Here is a 21,964-nt window from a genome sequence, read left to right as displayed (position 1 = left end):
GGTCATTAGGAGATCTGAAGTCTAAGTTGTACGTCCCAGACCTGGAAGGATTCAAGGCAACTATGCCCATGCCAGTTACATATTATCAATGTAGCCAGCTTTCCCAAGTGCATTCCACAGCAGCTCTAGCCTTCTTTATTCTCTAAGATATATAGCTTTCTATTGCTATATATAGCTTTCTATTGTTATATTAGCTTTCTATTGCTGCCATAACCAATCACCACCAATTTAGCAGCTTAGTCAACATACACTTGCTATCTTACAGCTCTGTATGTCAAAAGTCTGACATGGGCAGCACCAGGCCAAAACCAAGGTATCCACAGAGCTGCATTCCTTTCTTGGCTCTAGGGGAGCATTTGTTTCCTTACTCATTTGGGATACTCATAGAATTCAGTTCCTTGCAGTTATGTGACTGAAATCCATTTCCTTGCTCATTGTCGGCCAAGGGCCATACTCAGCTGTGAGGTCATCACTCTCCTTGGCTCATGGCCCCCTCTTCCATCTTCAAAGCCAGCAATGACCTCTCTGACCACAGACATAAAAGGCTTTCTTGTCTGCTTTTAAGGACTCATAAGATTACACTGGACCTTTCTGGATAATACAGGACAATGTCCCTGTTTCAAGGTTCATAACCTTAATCATATCTGCAAATCCCTTTGGCCATGTAAAGTAGTATATTCACAAGTTCCAGGGATTAGGACATGGACATCTTTAGGAGACATTATACAGCCTACCACAATCCCCCACATTGGCAGCAGCTTTCTCACATTTCTCCTTGATGACACTGCTCAAGTGTGCTAAGTCTTGGCTCCAATGAGCATGGCTTTCCTGAAGTTTGCTGACGAGGAAGATTATGAACTCCTATACTGCCAGCTTATTGCCAGAATGAAAACCATTGCTGGTCACAGTGAAAGCTGGAACTGGCAGGATGCCTTCAGAATTGCCAGCAAATTGACAATTCTGTGACAGCAGGGAGAATCCCTGTTCGGCAGCTCCAGCCTTACAAACAGCAAAAGAGATTCCTAGTATAAAGTTCACACCAAATTTAGACCTATTCTCAGGGTCAATCATCTCTATCATCAATTCGTCAATCCTCTTCTGTTCCGTAACATTCAGTTGCTTGCTAATCAAGGTAGGCCCAATAGTCTTATTGATGTGCTTAACAGCCTTTGAAACATTTTTTCCCATAACTAGTCTTCTCCTCATCTTGAGCTCTAGGGTCTCACACACAACAGCTGAGGCACCACTGGATATAGTTCTGAAGAGATCTTTTCCAGTGCAGGACCCTATCTCAAGAGTGGGATTTCCTGGAAAGCCAGAAACCTGTCTGACAAAGAGCTGGAGTACAGAGATGGTGAATTTCCACTCCTATTTCTTGTCACTCAAAAAAAAGAGACACAGGAATGTTGCAGATGTCAACTGGGAGCCCACAAGCTCACAGGTCTCTCCTTTATTCCCGAGTCTTGCCCTGCTCAGCCTCTTTTACTACATAGATTTTTTAAAAGCTCCCTCTATGATCCTGATGTACAACCAGATATGAGAACCAGTAGTACAAATTATAGTAAGAAGCAACTTTTTACATTATAAAATTCTTCAAACAGAAGATACATTCCCTTTTTACTGGCCATGATGTAAAGCATCTTTAAAGCTAAATTATAATTATTACATGATACTCAATCACTAAGCCAGTTTCAGAAAAGATAAATTTCATATTTCAATTTATTCAGTAAGGGGAGGTCAAAAATGAAGGCTTTTTTCCCCTTCTACCATATTCACTAAATTTATGTTTAAACTTGATATATATTTTATAACACTAAGTTATGGCTTTTTCTCAACCAGTGCTTTTTAAGATAATAGTTATAAATACAACTGTTTTGAGAAAATAGGAAATAAACACTTTCACTTGCTGGTTTCTAGTTCATTATTCCCTTTGTCATTAAGATGATAATGCTATATAAATTAATATTTGGACATAAATAACAAATACAATTTTAACATTTTTCATAGTATTGAGAGATGTTTCAGTATTATATAATCAAAAAAATCTACTACAAATACACATGTATACATCTTATAAAAATACATTTAAAAACAAAAGTGGGACAAATACTGAGTCACTATTCTTCCAAAGGTTAGCTGGTATTATGAAGAGGCTTTGATTTCTTTATCTTTATCAGGATATTCTTCCACCTCTGAGGAGAACATTAACTCTGGAGAAGAAAATGAACAGATCATAAAATTGTTTCCCAGTGCCTCCAACAGAGCTGTATAGCTTATTTATAGTCTTTTAAAAATTGACATAGAAAGCCCTCAATAGATTTCTTGACAGTGAAATCTGATTTCAAAGGTAAGCTGATAACAAATGTACAAGTTTTACATTTTAAAATATTTAAATTTTAAATTATGAACCCCTTAAAAGTAAAACATAATAGGGACAATATACAAAATCCTACCTGGAAATTTAAGTCACTTAGATAATCAAAGATCATTAAACAGCTAAAAGGTCTAATTCTACAGTGATGGGATCATCTAAAATATAGGGGACAGATACAGAGGAAGGACCTAGAACTAACAAGAGATATGTGCCAGGATAGTTTAAATGGGTCATCCCATTTCATCATCAAAACAACCCAATAAGCCAGGTATTATCACTCATTTTATACTTACTTTTAAAATCTACATGTTGTATGACTAACATGGCCTTAAAAGAACAGGATTCTGGAAATACTAAGTAACACACACTTTATGATTTAGACTGAATACTGCAAAATCCAGATGCAGTTTTGATGCCAACCACAATGTAGAATGTTATTAGCTGACATTTTCTACATTTAAACTATTACTTAGCATAGATGTTGGCGAAATTCTCCATGCTAAGGCTTCTGAGGCAGATGGGTTGTAAATAGTTGATCAAATCAAAAATAAAATAATAACCAAGGTCAAGAAAATATCCATAAAAGATGTTCAAGGGTCAAACTGTTGAACACTGCCCAAGGAAACACAATTTACAATACAAATACTAAAAAGTTCCTCAAGTAGCATAAAAGTTTAGCAGTTCGCTAATATGATGATTCTTCTTCAGGTGTTCCAGAAGGGGTCTGGGAACTAGAGATGAGTGAATCACTGCACACTGAGCATGTTAAAAGTAAGAGTACTAAACACTGTGTTAGACAATGAAGAGTTACGAATTTGTACCAAATAGAGGAGGTAAGAATAATTAACTTGAGTATGTGTCTGACAGAAAGGCTATGTAGACGAAGCATGATTTATTTCAAAATTAAGAGATACTTTCATCAGCAGGAAACTAAGAGAAGTAAAGAGCAAAGACTTTTTCTAAATTACTTGAAGGGTTCCAAGAGAAGAAATACCTCCTGAATATGCACAAGGGCCACAGACGCCCCTCACTAAGTAGTTCCAGACTCCAGCCCTCCTAGGCACTCCTCCCTGCTTCTCTTGGCATTCTGTTACACCACTTTATTTTCTCTCTGCTTGTATTATTTTAATTTAAATGTGTCTTTGTGATTGGAATATTATAAGCTATACATATTAAAAAGAGGTTTATAAAACCATTATAGAAGATTTCAGGATATTCTTATACTATTTTTTTCTTTAATACCTTCACTAAGATCCATGCCTGGCCTATAAGACAAAAATAGCCAAGATAATCCAACCAGCAGAGCCACCACGAGATTCACCACAATCCATGGCTGGAGAATCTGTTCCTCAATTCCTGCTTCCCTAAAAAGGTAGAAATACTCATTAGAAGTACCTTCAGTTTGGTTCATGTATACAAATATATCTATTTTAGGAACTTCAAGAAAAAACAGCAGTCATCTCCTAGAGAAATAACAAGTAAAGCGTGAAAGAAAATATAATTTCCCTGTAAAATATACCACATAAATAATGAGAACAAGGGTTCAAAGGTTAAACTCTAAACAGATCTGCTCTATACATTCACATAAATGCAAAGTTAGTATTCCCAAGAAAATTTTCTAGAAGTTTTCCTTCCAATTACCATGACATTACTCATCAATAAAGTATATTTGCTTTTTCTTTACCTAATGTCCCTAGCCACTCTCTCAAAAAAGACTACTTTTGGATGCCACATTCAGCATTTGGGGGGAAAAAAAAGACTGCTTCTCTGAGTTTAATGAACTAGAATCTCAGCTATCCTGTCAACTTCATGGCTGGCCACTGATCTGCAGATGTTGGCTCTCCCTATTCTGCTCTTTCTAGCATTGCTTGGTTTTCTGAATCTATCTCAGCTACTCACTCCTATCACTGTTCTGGGGTATGAAACTCTCTGATAGTGGGTAAGAATGCAGGGCTCCTTCCGTCCATCATATGATGACTTATTGTAAAACTATAACTTGGCTGGGCGCAGTGGCTCACACCTATAATCCCAATACTCTGGGAGGCCAAGGCAGGTGGATCACCTGAGATGAGAAGTTCAAGACCAGCCTGGCCAACATGGTGAAACCCCATTTCTACAAAAATACAAAAATTAGCCAGGCGGGTGCCTAAGTAATCCCAGCTACTCGGGAGGCTAAGGCTGCAGAATCGCTTGAACCCAGGAGGCGGTGGTTGCAGTGAGCCGAGATAGTGCCATTGCACTCCAGCCTGGGCGACAAAGCGAGACTCCATCTTAAAAAACAACAACAACAACAACAGCAACAAACAAGAAAAAACTATAACTTGAAGATCTAAAACAGATTTTTAAAAGGAAGATATTTCTTTAAAAATGCAGGTGAATATAACAATAGTTACCCATTAACCAAAGGAATAAGTATTTTCTTGCCATAGATTTGGAAACAAAAACAGAGCCTTCATTATTTGTAGATGAAAAAGAATGGAAGGATAAGAAAAATTGCTGTTATTGCCACTAACAATTGCTAATGTCATTGTGAATTCTTACCAGAGGCTACCATTAACAGAAGAAGGTGTGTAAAGGTGGATTCTGTCACTTGTCATTTGCTGACTCAGAGATAGTATAAGAGCAGTAAAGTACACTGAAAAAAAGATAAATGAAATTACTAATAATTTTTAACAACCTGGTTTATTTTGAATTTATAGATTAATATCAAAAATAATCTGTACTTTGGTGACTGATGATATAAAAGAAATTTATTTTACCAAATAAACATATTTCAATAGGCCAGATATCCTTATAAAAATTTTTGAGAACAACAGGTGCAGAAGGATCTTTTGAGACGTTCACTGTTTCATCATTAGAACTGACAAGAACCTAGATCTTTTTAAAAGTTAAATGACTTGCTCAAGGTCCTAAAATTAGTTTTATTAATATTCTCAAAACTTAGAACAAAATGCATTCCAAATAATCAGAAAGATACAAAATAGTGTTTGTTATTAAAAGGCCGTACCATCTGAATCTGTTTAATGTCAAGTAGAAAATACAAAAGTTAAAAAGTAAGTAATATAGTACAATAAATTAAGCTTTTCAAAGTTATTCAGATGAACCTCATTGAAAAATAATTCTATCAACATTATGCCTATTATGTTTCTAATTACAAATTCACTGACCATCTATAGGTAATGTTTATAAGGAGCAGTAATACAACTTTAAAAAAAAAATTAACGTTTTTCCTGGTTCAAAATTATGGTATAACTCACGTATTACACAGTTACCAAGTTAAACTGTTTACTCACAGAAAGATGCTAAAGTTGTAGGATCCAGGGCCAAAAAATTTCGGATTGCTACTGACATTTTAGCAAAGTCAATCCTAGAAAATATAAAAGCTTCTTGTCACAGTGCAGTTGTAAACTTTTTAACAAAACTTTACTTTCTTGACAATAGTTTTTTCCTTCTCTATTCTAATGCTACCACATATACTATTACTAGGTTTTAAGTAGCTACAGTGTATACATAACACACATGACAAAATTATCTTATTTACAAAGGCCACATAAAACATCTAACTAGACTACTTTGGACAACATTCCTTTGGGGTTAAGACATTCTAAAGAAACTTAAACTTGATAAACAAAATTTCATTAGTTTGTACCTCTTTCTATTGCCCATATCATTAGGCTCTAATTAGGTGGGGTTTTTTTTTTTTAAACGGGTTAAATTGTGTTCCCAAAAAGATATGTTGAACTAACCTGGAGTACTTATGAATGTGACCTTATTTGGAAGCAGGGTCTTTGCAGATGTAATAAAGTTAAGATAAGGTCATTAGGATGAACCCTAATCCAGTATGACTGGTGTCCTTATTAGAAGAGATATAGATACAGAGATACACAGGGGTAAAGCGCTGTGTGACGATAGAGGCAAATATTGGAATGATGCATCTACAGCCAAGGAATGCCAAGGATTGTCAGCAACCACTGGAAGTGAGGGCAAGGGCATGAAACAGACTCTCCCTCAGAGCCCTCGAAAAAGGATTCAACCCTGGCCACATCCTGATTGCAGACTGCTCACCTCCAGACCCGCGAGAGAATAAATGTGCTGTTTTCAGCCAGCCAGTGTGTGGTACTTTGTTACAGCAGTGCTGGGAGACAAATACAAATGCTCTGAGTCTTACCTATACCTGATTTAGATGATATTTAGGAACTTCTGAGTTGACTACATTTGGATGAAATTTTGGACTTATGAACTGATGCTGGAATGGGTGAAGTCTTTTGGGAATATTTTGTTTACAACAGTCTCATCCCCTCAAAAAAGAACAGAAGTAGACTGGCCTTAAAACTTTTTGAAGTAATATTGATACTCTATAATTTTATTTTGAAAACTGTCATGGTCAGTGACACATTTTGCTCAGCATTTCCTTCTGAAGAAGTTAGACAGATCTGGAGTCACAGGCATTACCTGTCAAAAGCTGAAATTGTACTCAGAGCCAAAAGCAAGTACAGAAGACTCTGGAATGGATACGCTAGAGTCTTGTATTGTTGCAGAAGGTTTGAGAGGTTGGATAGCTGATCTCCTGCTAGAACATATATCACAACAATATTCCACACAGCACAGCCAGCCAAGAATCCATGAGAAAAGAGACCAATCATCCTGAATGGTAAAGGGTTTGATTATTATACATGAATTACTAAAGTAAAAAGCTAAAACATGTTTAAAATCTCTTCATATACAAGAATAAAATTCAACATTTCATGACAAGTAAAAGCAAGCTCTTTCTTTTTAGTTACACTGATAGGTAGATCATTGAATTCCAATAGGATGTTTAAAAAATACACCTACCGGCCGGGCGCGGTGGCTCAAGCCTGTAATCCCAGCACTTTGGGAGGCCGAGACGGGCGGATCACGAGGTCAGGAGATCAAGATCATCCTGGTTAACATGGTGAAACCCCGTCTCTACTAAAAAATACACAAAACTAGCCGGGCGAGGTGGCGGGCGTCTCTAGTCCCAGCTACTCGGGAGGCTGAGACGAGAATGGAGTAAACCCGGGAGGCGGAGCTTGCAGTGAGCTGAGATGCGGCCACTGCACTCCAGCCTGGGCTACAGAGCGAGACTCCGTCTCAAAAAAAAAAAAAATACACCTACCTACCATTTTAAGTGGTCATTTCGTTAACCATATTGAACAACCAATAGGCTATTTTTTTCTTTAATTACGGAACTCAGTTAACATTTGTTTTAAGAAAAGTCCAACAAAAGCAGCCACCTGAAAGCCCGGTGCACCGTAAGTGCCACATCTCTGGTGGTCCAGGAAGGCTTCATGTCCATTGACACATCTATGTTTTCTGTGGTCTTTATCAACTCTGAACGGTCAGCAGCCTGGAATCTCCCTAAGAACACATAATGCAATTACTAACAACTAGGGAGAGAGAACCCTGGTAGCCCTTTTTTTTTTTTTTTTTTAAATTCCACACTCAGGAAGCTGCAAACTAAGACTGAAATATTGCTGTTCTATCTGAAAATTCTCCTTGACTCAGCACCTATTTCAGAAAGATCTTTACTTTGGGTTCATTAAACATAATTTTTCATCTTGAAGAAAAATAAGCAATGTCAGTGTATTTTCTTCTCAATCCAAAGTGAAGTAACAATTTCAGAAATCAATTATATTTAATAAAAAATAATGAACTTTCAACCAGAATAAAGTCTAGAAACCTTTAACATGACCTAGTCTACAAAATTCTAATTTAGAGACTTTAGAAGTATTAAAGTTTATATGCCTGTACTACCAAGGTAAGTCAATATTTGAAAACTACTTTAAATTTCTTAGAAAAAGATGTCAGGATGTGTAGCACGGCTTTCTGGGATGACAGGAAAGAAATGGGCTGCTTCATAAATTTTTCTTTAGAACATTCCTGTGAAGAACATCAGTTCAAGAGTCAGCACTGCAATATTGTATGAGCAGGGCTTTAGCCTTTTTACTGTTGATTCAGAGGCTCCTTCCTGTATATCTAGTAATCCACAAATAGACCTCAGGAAGCAGGAAAGGTTCCATTTCAATTATCCTCACCAAACCCAGTTCGCAGGTGTTTTGGAGGATGAAAGACAGGGGTGTGACAATTTTCCCTAAGAAAAGACAACTTCCGGGCAGACAGTAGAACCACTGGTGCCTTTTATAGCCAGTTATGGCCAGTTACTCTAGCAGGGAAATTTCTATGCTAAGTGAAATAAGAATAAAAATGAGGATTAAGTGATATTGCTTGAAAAAGAACTGGAGTAAATTAAATGGCCACATGGTAGACGAATAAAACCACATGACTAGAAGTCATAAAACCACAGTTCAAGTCCCAGTTCCATCCTAACCAACTGTGAGACACTGGGTAAGTCAGCCAGAGACCACAGGTTTCTTATTGGCCAAGAACTGCAAGATCCTTTAGATGGGATCTTATGAAGTAGAGTTCTAAAACAATGTATACAAAATCTAAATTGTAAATTTTAAGGACTAACCTTTATGTTTTAGATGAGTTCTTTAGGCAGCATATCCTTAACATATCCATGGTAGTATACAGTCATGATCATGCTTTGAGTAGGTTTTTCTTAAACACTGTGTTATAGACTGAATGTGTCCCCCAAAAATTCGTATGTTGAAGCCCTAACCCCTCAGTGAGTGTGAGGTCACTGGGAGGTAATTAGATTTTGATGAAGTCATGAGGATGAAGCTCCCATGATGAGATCAGTGTCTTTTTAAGAAGAGGAAGACACACCAGAGCTCTCTCTGCCACATGACAACACAGTGGCAGCCACTGGCAAGCCAGGAAGGGGCCTTCTCCAGTAACCGGATCTGCTGGAACCTTGTCTTGGACGTCCTAGTTTTAGGAACGGTGAGAAATAAATGTCTGTGGTTTAAGTCACTCAGTCCGTGGTATTTTGTTATAGCAGCCTGAGCTAAAATACACTGCAAACCTAGTCTCATAGCCAGTATACATTATACAACGTCAGCACTATTTTCCAAAAGAATATACAGCTATAATGTTGTATTTCTTATTTAATATGATAGTATCATCATGTATTTTCTCTCTAATTTTCAGATGTAGAATTTATATCATTATCTGTCCCACCACAACTACTACCAATTGCAGGAAGCTGGTAAAGTACAAGAAAGAATAAAGAATCAGGCAGGGGTGGGGAAGATCTTTACATTACCCATAACCCCATAAATCCAGAAACAAGCAGCATTAATATTTGAGCCTATTTCCTTCAAGTCTTTTGTCCTATGTATAGATCAAACTCTGTGTGTGTGTACACATGTGTACATGCTCTTTTATCAGAATCTTTCCATAAAATGAAAAATTCTCCCTAAACATGATATTTAATGGTGAAGAATATTATTATATAGATACACCACAACTTACTGAAATCATTCCTCTCCTATTTCACATTTAGGTTGTTTCCAGTTTTTCACTCTCATGAATCATAGCATGATGACTAGTTTTGTGTATAAATTGTTGTACATAGTTTTGCTTAATTCCTTAATTCAGATTTCCAGAAGTATAAAGGATATCCTTGTACAATTTTTAAGAGTTCATATTCTAAAACAAGGCATCTACTTACGGCTTTTTTCCACAAATACTTTGCCTACAGGCTGGCTAATACCAGTGGGTGCAGTGAATACAGACTGCTGTTCCAGAGTAGTTTGCTCATCAGTGATAATGTCTTCATCTTCTACTCCTAGCTCATTGGCATACTGTAATTCTGCTGGTTGGGTTTTCCTGTAATAAAGAAGTATATATGAAAAATGGATGATTATTGAATACTCACAGACTTACATACGGAACTAGCTATAAATATAATGGAAAGAGCCCTGGACTTGGAGTTAAGAAATTTGATTTTTACTCAAATAAATCTGTTATTAACTATTATGTGCAGCAAGTCACTTACATTTCTGAGGGCTTCAGTTTTCTCATTTGAAAATTGAAGTGACTGAACTAATCTGTAAGCTTCTTTCCAAATTTAAAATTGTATGATTCTCTGTAGACACTGATATGATTTAGCTATGTCCCCACCCAAAATTTCATGTTGAATTGTAATAATCCCTACCTGTCAAGGGACTGTTCTGGTGATAGTGAGTTCTCAGGAGATCTGATCGTTTTGTAAGGGGCTTCCCCCTTCACTCAGCTCTAATTCTTCTCCTTCCTGCTGCCCTGTGAAGAAGGGCCTGTTTGCTTCACCTTCCACCATGATTGTAAGTTTCCTGAGGCTCCCCCAGTCATGCTGAACTGTGAGCCAATTAAACCTCTTTCCTTTATAAATTACCCAGTCTCAGGTATGTCTTTATTAGTATTGTGAGAACGGACTAACACAGACATTGATCACCGTAGGTTCATTTTCAAATACAAACAATAGTGCTATATATATGCCTTCCAGTGTTATTTCTTTAAAGTATACTTTACTCATTTTATCTTAATGCTAAAACACAGTTTTACTTATTGCTGAGATAATCATAGTTTGAATTCTGTTAACATAAGAAAATAAATCATAATAGCCTATTTCATTATCTTTAATTTTTAAATATCCTTAATGTTTAATTTTGCTACTTATATATTCTATTTGTGTTCCTCTTTTTAAGAGATGGCTCTGAAGTTTTTTTATTTAAGTACAATCTTAATTTTTTAAATTTTCTCAGTGGTTTACTCTTCTCAAATTTATCATTAGATTGGTTTAACTGATTTTTTGTAATAATACTTACCCTAGAGGTACACAAATACAAGTATGTAATAAGACTTAATGAGAAGCTACTGTCTGGGAACTCCAAACAAAGCATCAGGGTAATCCTGGAGAATAGTTAGAAAAATAAATTCTTACTTTGTCTTCCTCCGAGGTTTTTGAATAACTGCCTCCTCAGCTGGCTCTGCATCAATACCATTTTCATTTCGTAATAAAGATGAACTAGATGCTTTATTTTGAGTGGAGGAAGTCTCCAATTCTGAAAACAAAATAAATTTAACTTTTCAAATAACTAAAACAGAAAAAGAAAAGTAATGTACAAGACTTGTATAAGAGAAAAGAACTTCAAGAATTTTAATTGGGCAAAAATATTTTCACTATCTTACAAATTTTTAATGTCTAAAAAATGTTATACTTCTAAACTCCTAATGTAAAAATTGAAATTGTAATGCCAAATAATATGAAAAAAAATTAAGTAACCCAACACCCAGGCTGTGTTGAAGATTCCCAAGATTATCTCCAGGTTCGCTGACTTTCTAGAAGTGCTCACAGGACTTGGAAATCATCACACTCACAATTATGGTATACTACAGCAAATGAATATAAAGCAAAATCAGCAAAAGGAAAAAGCACATGGACCAAGTCCAGAGGAAACCAAGTACAAGCTTCCAAGAGTCCTCTATCAGTGGAGTCAAATAGGATGCACTAATCTCTCCAGTAATGAGTTGTGACAACACACGTGACACATGTTCTACAAGGGAAGTTCATCAGAGACAGTATCCAAGGTTAGGGGCTAGTCACATAAGCTTAGCACATACCAAAATTCTGGATGCCCAGAAGGGAAGCAGATGTTCAGCAAAAATCACTTTGTATGCACAAATGCACAGTGAGCCACCTTATAATTTAGGGAAAGTTTTCTATGAGTGTAGGGAGCTGTTTATTATCCAAGTTCCCAGATGCCAGCTAAGGGCCAATCTTATCAGCAGGCCTTTCCAAGGGTAGCAGTCTCAGGTCTGCTATATTAACTCTTTTCTGTATACAGGGTAGGTATGAAGTTTAAATGAGTCACTGAAGCTTTCTTCTAATCCACTAGCTACTCTTCCTATCTGGAAATACTAGTTCCCTGGAATACCTTCAAGACCTTACAATTCTATTGTAATAAAATACTTACAGCCTGGACTGGAAATATAATGCAAGCAGTAGAGCCTACCATTGGTCATCCTGAACAAAATAAACAAAAACACAATTTTTAAATCCAGAAATTTAGAAAGCTGACCTGCCAGGCTTGGTGTACTTTGGAATGGCAATGACAGGTCCTTTTTGATCCAAAACTTAGTTGGGTCCTGAATTTTCTAAAAAAGGTCATTTCTGTAAACATACTTTTCACAAATTATAAAACTAGGTATTGGTATCCATCTTGATTTTTAAACTTGTATCCTAACTGACTAAAAGGGAGTTTTAATTAAACTACATTTACTGTCACTAATGAAATAAATTGTAGAGTTGTTACAACTAGTCTGAGCACCATTTCTGTCTCTTTTCCTTCTTCTGCCATCATCCGCCCCTTCCTTCTCCTCATAGATCCTCAGTGCCCCCAGGCACTGTGGTATCCCACTTCAACTTGCCTTCCAAAATTATGTTCCATTCTCCTGACTTTTCTAGTTCCTGCCCTTCTACTCCTATAATTCTTCCATCCAATCAAGACACGCCGTTTTCTAGAAGGACAAGTAATTAGGAAAATTAATTTATAATAAATTATGAATAAGGGCTGATGTTAATAGGAGAGCACTAATCTCCCCATCTTTGTTCCTTCCCTGAGTTTTACTCCAAAACAACCCTTTGTCCTTTTTCTAATTATTATAAAAGTCATAACACTCAAAATATTAAAAATTAGTAAAATATAAATGAAGGAAGAAAATTTTAAAAATCATACTTCCTCCTTCTAAAACTTCTACCACTGCAACACTGCTATATTCTTCCATTCTTTTTAATATATACATGTATGTACATATTTACGTTCTGGGTTGCACTGTGCTCCAAAAAAAAGATACGTTCAAGTCCTAACTCATAATACCTGTGAGTGTAACCTTATTTGGAAATAGAATCTTTGCAGATGTAATCAAGTTAAGATGAGGTCATGCTAGATTAGAATGGGCCCTAAATCCAATGACTGATATCCTTATAAGAAGAGGGAAATGTGGACACAGACACACAAGGAAAAATGTGAAGATGGAGGCAGAGACTGGCATTATGCCGCCACAAGTCAAAGAATGCCAAGGACTATCAACAACCATAAGAAGCTAGAAGAAACAGCCGGGCACAGTGACTCATGCCTGTAATCCCAGCACTTTGGGAGGTCGAAGTAGGCGGATCACCTGAGGTCAGGAGTTCAAAACCAGCCTGGCCAAAATGATGAAACCCTGTCTCTACTAAAAAATATGAAATTAGCTGAGCATCATGGCAGGTGCCTGTAATCCCAGCTACTCGGGAGGCTGAGGCAAGAGAATCGCTTGAACCCGGGAGGCAGAAGTTGCAGTGAGCTGAGATTGCACCATTGCACTCCGGTTTGGGCTGTAAGAGTGAAACTCCATCTCAAAAAACAAACAAAAAAAAGAGGCTAGAAGAAACAAGGAAGGACTCTTTTCTAGAGACTTCAGAGGGAGCATAGTCCTGTAGACAACTTGATTTTGGACTTCTCACCTAAGAACTATGAAAAAATAAACTGTTGTTTTAAGTCGCTCAGTTTGTGGTAATTTTTTATGGCAACCCTAAGAAATTAACATAGTATATTTTACAAAAATGGGATTCTCCAATACATACTATTTTATAACCTTTGTTTTTTGATTTAATAATACACAACTGATGATTATCCGTGTCACCCTAACAATCCTTTTAATGAGTACAAAATAGATAAAGTATGATTTATTTAGCCAGTATCACACCGTTAAATATTTGGGTCATTACCAATTTCTACTCTTATAAATAATGTTGCAGTTAACATTCTTTAATTACTGCAGCTATTGAATTTACTACTATTCCCAGAAATCCGACAGGCTGTATCTATGCCTCTATGAGCAAAAAGCATGAGTGCACCCATTTCCCATCAATATTGGATTTTATAACTAGAAAAAAGCATTGCCAATTTGATAGGCCAAAAAGTGGTATAGTATTTTATTTACCTTGTGAACTGCCTGGGACATAGAAAGACTGAACAAATATTAGTTGTTGTTTCATTATATTATTGTTAGTACAGAATCTACCATTTCCCCACTAATCTGAAATGTCCATTTCATCATTTACTAGGTTTTTCTATGCACTGAGATCTGAACTTTCTGTTTAGTCCTGCATTTGTCGCCCTCCTCTCACAATCTATACGTATATGATCAAAAGAGACCTATAAAGTATTCTTGGCTGAAGCCATTGGAATTATTCTAGTGGTAAATATTTTAAACATAAAAGCAAGAAACCACCTGTGGGATATTGATAGGGGGGAAAAAATGAGAGCAGAGAGGTTTTTATCGTGTCACCAAAATCACAACTGCTATCACAACCTAACCTTGGTTTCTTCACGTACCAAGAGGTAGCCTTGTCTTTTTCTGTCTTCTTTGAACAGGAGCCTCTGGGTGCTCTTTGAGTTCTTTAGTTGATGGCTCACTGCCCTCAGAGGGCCTTCGACCAGCAGTCTGAGCAAGACCTTCCAAAGAAGCACTTGCTATAGAAAAACAGAGTAGAAAAAAATGAGATTACTTGAGCAAAGATCACTGAATTTTAAAAAGATGGAGGAAAAGGTAACTAGAATGTTTCCTATAGAATAACCCCATCTCTTTCAGAACTAATTGTCCCCGAAATCTTTCCTTCCTCTTCACCTTTGGGATTTAAGTTAGGAAAAGAAATAAATGAAGGAATACGAAAGGCTGAGGAAGAAAAAAAGAGGGGGTTAAAAAGAAGAGCAAAAGACAGGAGGAGGAGAAATTGCTTCAGAACATCTAGAACTTTGAAAAAGGTGGAAAACACAATAAAAACTGACAGAGAATTCTCTTACTTGCCTCTTGCCTTAAGAATTTTCATCAGCCTCTATATAGTAAAGTCCTTCATTAATAAGTTAAAGAATGATAAAGTCATCATGGATAATTGGAGTTAGCAGGTAATTTATCAGTCTCTTCATTTGGTCATTCACTTCAACCTCTTTCCTCATGAAATCTTTTAAAAGAATTTCAACACATTTTGGCAGATTTGGATTTTACCTGACTGCATTCCCTTCCTTGCTTGTCTGCTTCACAAAAGAAGAAGCAGAAAGGCACCGGGCGCAGTGGCTCATGCCTGGAATCCCAGCACTTTGGGAGGCCAAAGTGGGCGGATTACCTGAGGTCAGGAGTTCAAGACCAGCCTGACCAACATGGCAAAACTCCATCTCTACTGAAAATACAAAAATTAGCGGGGTGTAGTGGCATGCGCCTGTAGTCCCAGCAACTCAGGGAGGCTGAGGCAGGAGAATCACTTGAACCCAGGAGGTGGAGGTTGCAGGTAGCCAAGATTCACAGCATTGCACTCCAGCCTGGGCAACTGAGCAAGACTCCATCTCAAAAAAAAAAAAAAAGAAAAAAAAGAAATAGAAATGTATCAATAAACAAATGAAAAGATGTTTAACTTCACTAGTATTTAGAGAAATGCAAACTAAAATAAGCTACTTTTTGCCCATTAACAAAAAAATTTTAATGATTGATATTGTCCAATGTTAAGGATTTAGAGAATGAGACACTCTCGGACTCTACAGGTAGCAAGATAACAACTAAAGCTTCCTTAAGGTAATTTAGCAGTCAATCATACCAACAACGCACGCATCCTGCACCTAGCAATTCCACTGCTAGCAATCCATCCTACAGAAGTACTTCTTCCCTACCAGCCACTATTTTATGCAGAACTGCAACACTGTTGGAGTGAAAAATTGGAAATAACCTAAATAAATAACAGACCAGTGATTATGGTACATTCTTATCATATAATACAATGAAGTCACTGTTTAAGAATACATAGAACTCGATGTATTAAGAAACAAAGACAGTATGTATGATTCCTTTTATGTTTTTCTTGTTGTTGTTTGTTTTAAAAAAGGAAGAGCAACCACAGAAACCTTTTAGGAGTGTGAGAAGTCACAAGTAAAGAGTGAAGTTAAAGGATTGGGTAAAGATAACCTTGAGGTTTCAAGCCTGAGTGCTGGGAAAATGGCAGGTTCCATTAGCAGAAAATTATGAGATGTAAAAAATTATTTATTCCTAAAGGCGATGATGAATTCTAGATATTCTGGGTTTAAAGTTACAGATGCAGCTTCCAGGATTATTAGTGGATGACTAGGACAAAAACGAGTTCTGCTCATGACTGAAGCTTTACTATTTAAATGATGATGTGGCCATGCTTTCAGACTCATGCTCTAATGTAGAGATAATCTGACTGAAGTGAGATTTAAGAACTCTGTGTTTCTAAATTCAGTATCCTGTTCAAGGGTCTGGAATCAATCATAGCTTAAAACCATGTATGTTGTCTAGGGATAAAAGATCTTAAAGAGTTCAGGAATATCATGGAAGTAGGAGCTTAGATGGCACCACCTTCTATTCCATGAATGCATCCAGATACTCCTCAGGCTACCCACTGCCCTGCACCTCACCACCACCAGGAATTCCACTACTTCAAACTGGCCTTAATTCTATCCTCAATGAAGTGGTGATTCTGGGCTGCTGGGGCCTTACTTCTCCCTGATCTGTGATGTTTACCATGCCTGAGGTCCTGGGAAAACTTGTGATCCCACACAACAAAGAATAACATCTTACCTGGTGTGTTTTTTGTTCTGGGCTTCTTTTTCTTAGGACGACTAAGTGGAATATCATCTATAAAGCAGGGGAAAACGTCAACAGAAAAGGCTGCCTAAAATTCAGTGCAGAGAACAATCAGAAGAGAACTTTTAGCAGGGAAGAATTTTCCCTCTCTTCCCTGGGCCCAGCAAACTTTTATAGATTAGGGGAAGAAGGCAAGAAATTAAGAAGACCAGAGAGCGCCCACACTGTGGTACCAGTAGCACACTGTGAGTCAGTAATGTTAGAAACCATGACACAGAAAGTGGGTTCAACAAATATTCATCTGATCCCCTACATTTCCCAGTCCCCTTGCACATAGGTGTGGTCTATGACTGGTTCTGGCCTATAGGCTGTGAGCAGGTGATCTGTGTCATTTCAGAGCCAAACGTTGAAAGAGCCAGTGAGTAATCTGTCAGCTTCTCTTCCCTTGTTGTGGTGACTGAGGAAGCCTCATGTTAAGATGGTGGGACCACAGCATAGAAGTAGCCTAGATTGCAAGCCAGGCGCAGTGGCTCACGCCTGTAATCCCAGCACTTTGGGAAGCCAAGATGGGCAGATCACTTGAGCTCAGGAGTTCAACATCAGCCTGGCCAACATGGCAAAACACTGTCTCTACTAAAAATACAAAAAGTAGCCAGGCATGGTGGTACACGCCTGTAATCCCAACTACTCAGGAGGCTGAGGCAGAAGAATCACTTGAACCCAGGAGGCAGGGATTGCAGTGAGCCAAGATTGCACCACTGCACTCCAGCCTGGGCAACAGAGCAAGATACTGTCTCAAAAAAAAAAAAAAAAAAAAAAAAAAAAAGAAGTAGCCTAGATTGCTATACCAATAGTAAAAAGGTAGTGAAAGGCAATTGTCCCCAGTTTTTGCCATAGCGGAGTTGGTATTAATTAGAAATAACTCTGTGTGATACTAAGTCACTGAGATTTGGGGGTTTTTAGTATGGTATAACCTTGTCTACCCTGACTAAAATGAGACAAAGGAAGGTGCAGTCCTCGTTACAGAGCTACAAACTAGCCAACAGTTGTGTGCTCGGTGACCCCATTCAGGGATGAAGTGCTTTTATAATGGCAAGGTCATCTAGTGCTATGTATTAATGACAATTTTTAAATGGTAGTCATGGGAGATTATTTGACAAAAACATATTGTAGAATTACAAATTACACCATTCAGATTCGGTTTTAAGATAAACAAACCAAGGAATCAAACTAATTTTTGAACACCAAATACTATATTTAGAAAATTTTATATTCACATTAAACTAACTCACCTTGACTAACATGTCATGTAACACCAAACAAATTTAATCAGCAGGACAAAGACAAAAAAGGAACAATTAATTAGAAACCTGTTAATATTCACAGTGAAAATTGACTTAAATCATTACAAATTTAAAATAAAATTAGCTTTCATGTAATAGCTAGTTTACAGACTAGTCTACTGTTTATAATTAATAAGCTGTTTAATAACACCACTAATAAAATAATGTCAATATTTTCTGAACCCACATATACATATTCCCTACTGTCTATTAATAAAGTGGATTAAGCAGATTAAGAACTCTTACTTGTCACTGATTAAAATCAGCTTAAACTCTGAGGAAACTATTCTCACAAACGAAAGATCAGAATTCTGATTTAAAAAAAAAAAAGACACTAAAACAGTTAGAAAGGGAATGGATCCATTATCCTACCATGATGATATTCAGGCTTTTAAATTTAACATTCAATTTTAACTGTTATTCTTATAATTCAAGGATTTTTCACCTTTAAAATTTCAGAAAATCCCTAAATTTTTCAGAAGAGTTTCCAGAATCATTGTAATTTTGCAATGATACTAGTTAATTTTTCTACTGTCTTCATTTTCCATTTTTAAAGCTGAATAATGAAAGTACTGTAAATTATGTTTACCTTGGCACAGGTGGAAGGGCTCGTGGAGGACGCTGTGGGGGAAAAAAAGAAATTTGCTTGTAAGTAAAAGCCTAGAGCATCTTTACTTCATGTATCCCAAACACCATAAAGCTATTCTTTTTTTTCTTTTTCTTTTTTTTTTTTTTTTTTTTTGAGACGGAGTATTGCTCTGTGGCCCAGGCTAGAGTGCAATGGCACGATCTTGGCTCACTGCAACCTCCATCTACTGGGTTCAAGCAATTCTCCTGCCTCAGCCTCCCAAGCAGCTGGGATTACAGGCACCCACCATCATGCCCGGCTAAGTTTTGTTTTTTTAGCAGAGATGGGTTTTGCGATGTTGACCAGGCTGGTCTTGAACTCCTGACCTCAGGTAATCCGCCCACCTTGGCCTCCCAAAGTGGTGGGATTACAAGAGCGAACCACTATGCCCGGCGAAACCACTTCTTTCAAAAGTCTGTTTGTTCAGACATGACAGAAAAATATAATGGATCGGACCAGGATCTTCACATCTCTTGATAATCTCGTTCATCAGTGAAACCTGGGAGGTACTGATGAGAAACATGGGCAATTTAAAATTTGTTCTCCCATTCTAAATTTCATATAAAATGATTTCCTTCCTACATTCCTTTCTATCTCTAGGCCAGGCCCTTTTCTAAGCATTAGGAGTACACTAAAGAACAAAACGGAGAGAACTCTGCTTTTATGGAACTTACATTCTAGTGGTTATTAGAAACAAGGTTAAATATATATAATATATACTATATATTATATGCAGCATGTGTAACATATATATGCTATATTTAAGACATATATCTTGTATACATACCTTGTGTATATATACACAAACACAAACACACAAAACGTAATGAATGAAGGAGACTGAGTGCTACTTTTGTTAGGGAAAGTTTCTCTGAGATATTTGAGCTGAGACCTGAATGAGAAAGGAGCAACCGGAACAAATGCAAAGATTTTTAGGTTAAATTGGGCCTGGAATATTTCAGGTAAAAGGACAGCAAGGCTGCCGCACAATTGCCAAGGAGGTAGGCAGGAGCCAGATTTAGTTAGGGCCTTGCAGACCAAGGCAAGGAGTTTGGATTTTGTTTTAATTCAATGGGAAACCAATGGAGGTTTTAAACCACATACTAACACAAATTTTTAAAAGGCCACTTGAATATACTGGGAAGAATGCGTTTTAGGGCAGAAAGAATGGTGGGGGGAACCCTTCTAAACGCTCATTTATATGAATAAGAAAAGTGTTTGCAGTCAGAGAGCATTACAGTTGAGAAGTATTTTCAGAATCAGATACTAAGAGAAATGCCTAGAAGCCAATTTAATGTTCCAAGTATCTCATGCTGCTTGCATAAGACATTTATTCAAAAGGGTTAAATTTTAGACATTTTTGTAGTTTGTCCCATTTAGCAATCCATTCGTTCGAACAGTAGATTAATGCAAGTACTACAAGATTAGGACGAGGCAAGCTCCCGTAATACCATCCAGTAGTCAAAATTACAACTGGAAAAGAATGACAATCACGGGAACGCGCTATTGTTCTACAGATGCTACGAAACGCACGCGATCGATCCAAGGACTCAGTTCACGTAACTGATTTCAAAAGTCCCGCAAAAATGACGTTCCACCCACCCAGAGACCCAACCTCTACTCCTCAAAAGTAGGACGGCTCAACTGAAGACAAAAATCCTAACAACTAAAAGTAGCTAAGGCTCGCTTACCACAGGATTCTTCCCCATTCTGTGTTTAGCCGGCCTCGGCAGCCGCCGGCCCGCAAGCACAGGGCGCCCCACCCCTCCCGGCTCTGTCGCGCGCGCAGGTGCAATGCGTCATCGGGCAGCGCCGCCGGGCTAGTACCCGGCGCGCAGCGCCCGGTGGGTAAGTTGGGGTGAGAGGCGCGCAGGGACCTGGATTGGCCAGTCCGGAGTAGCCCTGCCAAAAAAGGGGCCTCTGAGTTGGGGTAATGTGCCTAGGAGCAGAGATTCGGCGACCGTGGCGCTGCAATCGCAGCTTTCCCGTGGTTTCCTAAGTGGTCGTGGTGATTTGTTTGCGGGGAGCGAGGCGTGAGGGAAGACCTTGGTTAAAGGACTCCGCAGGCAAACAACGATCTTTTCTAGGCAGCTACTACCCTCTCGGAGGGGGAGTCTGTGAGAGGCCTGGCTGGAAGCCCCAGCACCCGCCGGGCGCTGGGCCTCAGAGAAGTGAGGCGTCGTCGTGGCAACGCGGGCTCAGGTCCCCGCAAACTTCATGCCAGGCCTCTCTCCCCTACTCCGGGAGTTCGGTCCCGGTCTCGCCTGGGTCTCCATCCCACTCCTGTGAATGCTGGAGGGTCGGACGCGCGCACCCCATGAGCAAGGCTCTCCCTTAGTGATCCCCAGCTCGTTAGCGCCCCCCACACACACCCACCCGCCAAGTGTAGCTGTTTACCCGCCACCCCTCGAGGCCGACGCGCCCCTCGCCGCTCACCAGGTGGCCCTCCTCCAGCCGAGCCCCCGAGTCAGCCCTCATGGTGCTCTCCCCGCGGGGCTTCCCCGGCGCAACCGCCGGCGGCCCGAGCCCAGCTCCCCGCGACGCTGCAGCCTGCGGGACGCCGGGGCTTCGTGGCGCCTGGCGAGGCCGCCTCCCCGTGAGCCAGGTCCCCGCCCGCCTCTGCCCTGCCAAACATTGCTGGGTTTGGGACGAATGTGTTTACTCTCTAGGACCAACGAGTCTGTGCGGGCCTGGGTGTGTGGATGTGTATTAATATAGGCAATTCTCACATTTTCTCCGATTGCTTACCCTTCATCCCACAACTGTGTAAATCAAATTTGGAAAAACTTTTTCTTGAAGAACCTTAAAATCAAATCCGACCTCACATAAATATCACTACAAACTACTTAATTTGCATAGTTTTATTTGGTTAGGTTTTTTTTTTTTAAGATAACTTTCACTTTAAGTAACAGAACTACAAATATTTTGAATCATGCATTCTATTTTACAGTTAAGAGATGGGAAAGATGGAAGAATGGTGTGGATATGGAGAAGAGAATGATGCAGAAGATGAACAGATACAGGGACAGGGAAAGCGCCTGGAAATCTCAAATCTGGGGGAAGAAATCGAAACAGGAC

The 21,964-nt window shown here is 38.5% G+C and overlaps 1 protein-coding gene across 2 annotated transcripts; it reads right to left on the bottom strand.

Annotated features, from left to right (window-relative positions):
• Positions 1 to 1,596: 1,596 nt before the first annotated feature.
• On the bottom strand, positions 1,597 to 21,467 carry TMEM237 (transmembrane protein 237). Of its 2 annotated transcripts, none has more exons than XM_011974491.1 (13): positions 20,578 to 20,655; positions 18,848 to 18,879; positions 18,208 to 18,212; positions 16,910 to 16,966; positions 14,659 to 14,796; positions 11,223 to 11,343; positions 9,972 to 10,129; positions 7,630 to 7,753; positions 6,827 to 7,018; positions 5,668 to 5,741; positions 4,916 to 5,009; positions 3,617 to 3,738; positions 1,597 to 2,210 (listed from the first exon to the last, which is right to left on the bottom strand). In XM_011974491.1, exons 1-13 carry the CDS (start codon positions 20,593 to 20,595, stop codon positions 2,143 to 2,145), a joined length of 1,203 nt encoding a protein of 400 aa, XP_011829881.1. In that variant the 5' UTR covers positions 20,596 to 20,655; the 3' UTR covers positions 1,597 to 2,142. The 2 variants fall into 2 exon arrangements, with proteins under 2 accessions (XP_011829881.1, XP_011829880.1); XM_011974490.1 differs by lacking the exon at positions 20,578 to 20,655 and adding an exon at positions 21,323 to 21,467 and having other exon boundaries at positions 1,690 to 2,210.
• Positions 21,468 to 21,964: the final 497 nt, after the last annotated feature.

This window comes from Mandrillus leucophaeus, unplaced genomic scaffold (assembly GCF_000951045.1).
Source record: "Mandrillus leucophaeus isolate KB7577 unplaced genomic scaffold, Mleu.le_1.0 Scaffold146, whole genome shotgun sequence".
In the NCBI taxonomy this organism is placed as follows: Eukaryota; Metazoa; Chordata; class Mammalia; order Primates; family Cercopithecidae; genus Mandrillus; species Mandrillus leucophaeus.
The sequence above is the reverse complement of the archived record's forward strand: the minus strand, read 5'-3'. Positions and strand labels throughout refer to the sequence as shown.

What these genes read in the sequence shown, in the direction of transcription:
- TMEM237 (XM_011974490.1), bottom strand. Translation starts at nt 21,364, where the DNA reads ATGAGGGCTGACTCGGGGGCTCGGCTGGAGGAGGGCCACCTG. An exon ending in GGCTGGAGGAGGGCCACCTG is followed by an intron (nt 18,880 to 21,322) that starts GTGAGCGGCGAG and finishes TTTCCCCCACAG; the next exon opens with CGTCCTCCACGAGCCCTTCC. An exon ending in AGGCATGGATCTTAGTGAAG is followed by an intron (nt 2,211 to 3,616) that starts GTATTAAAGAAA and finishes TTTCTTCTCCAG; the next exon opens with AGTTAATGTTCTCCTCAGAG.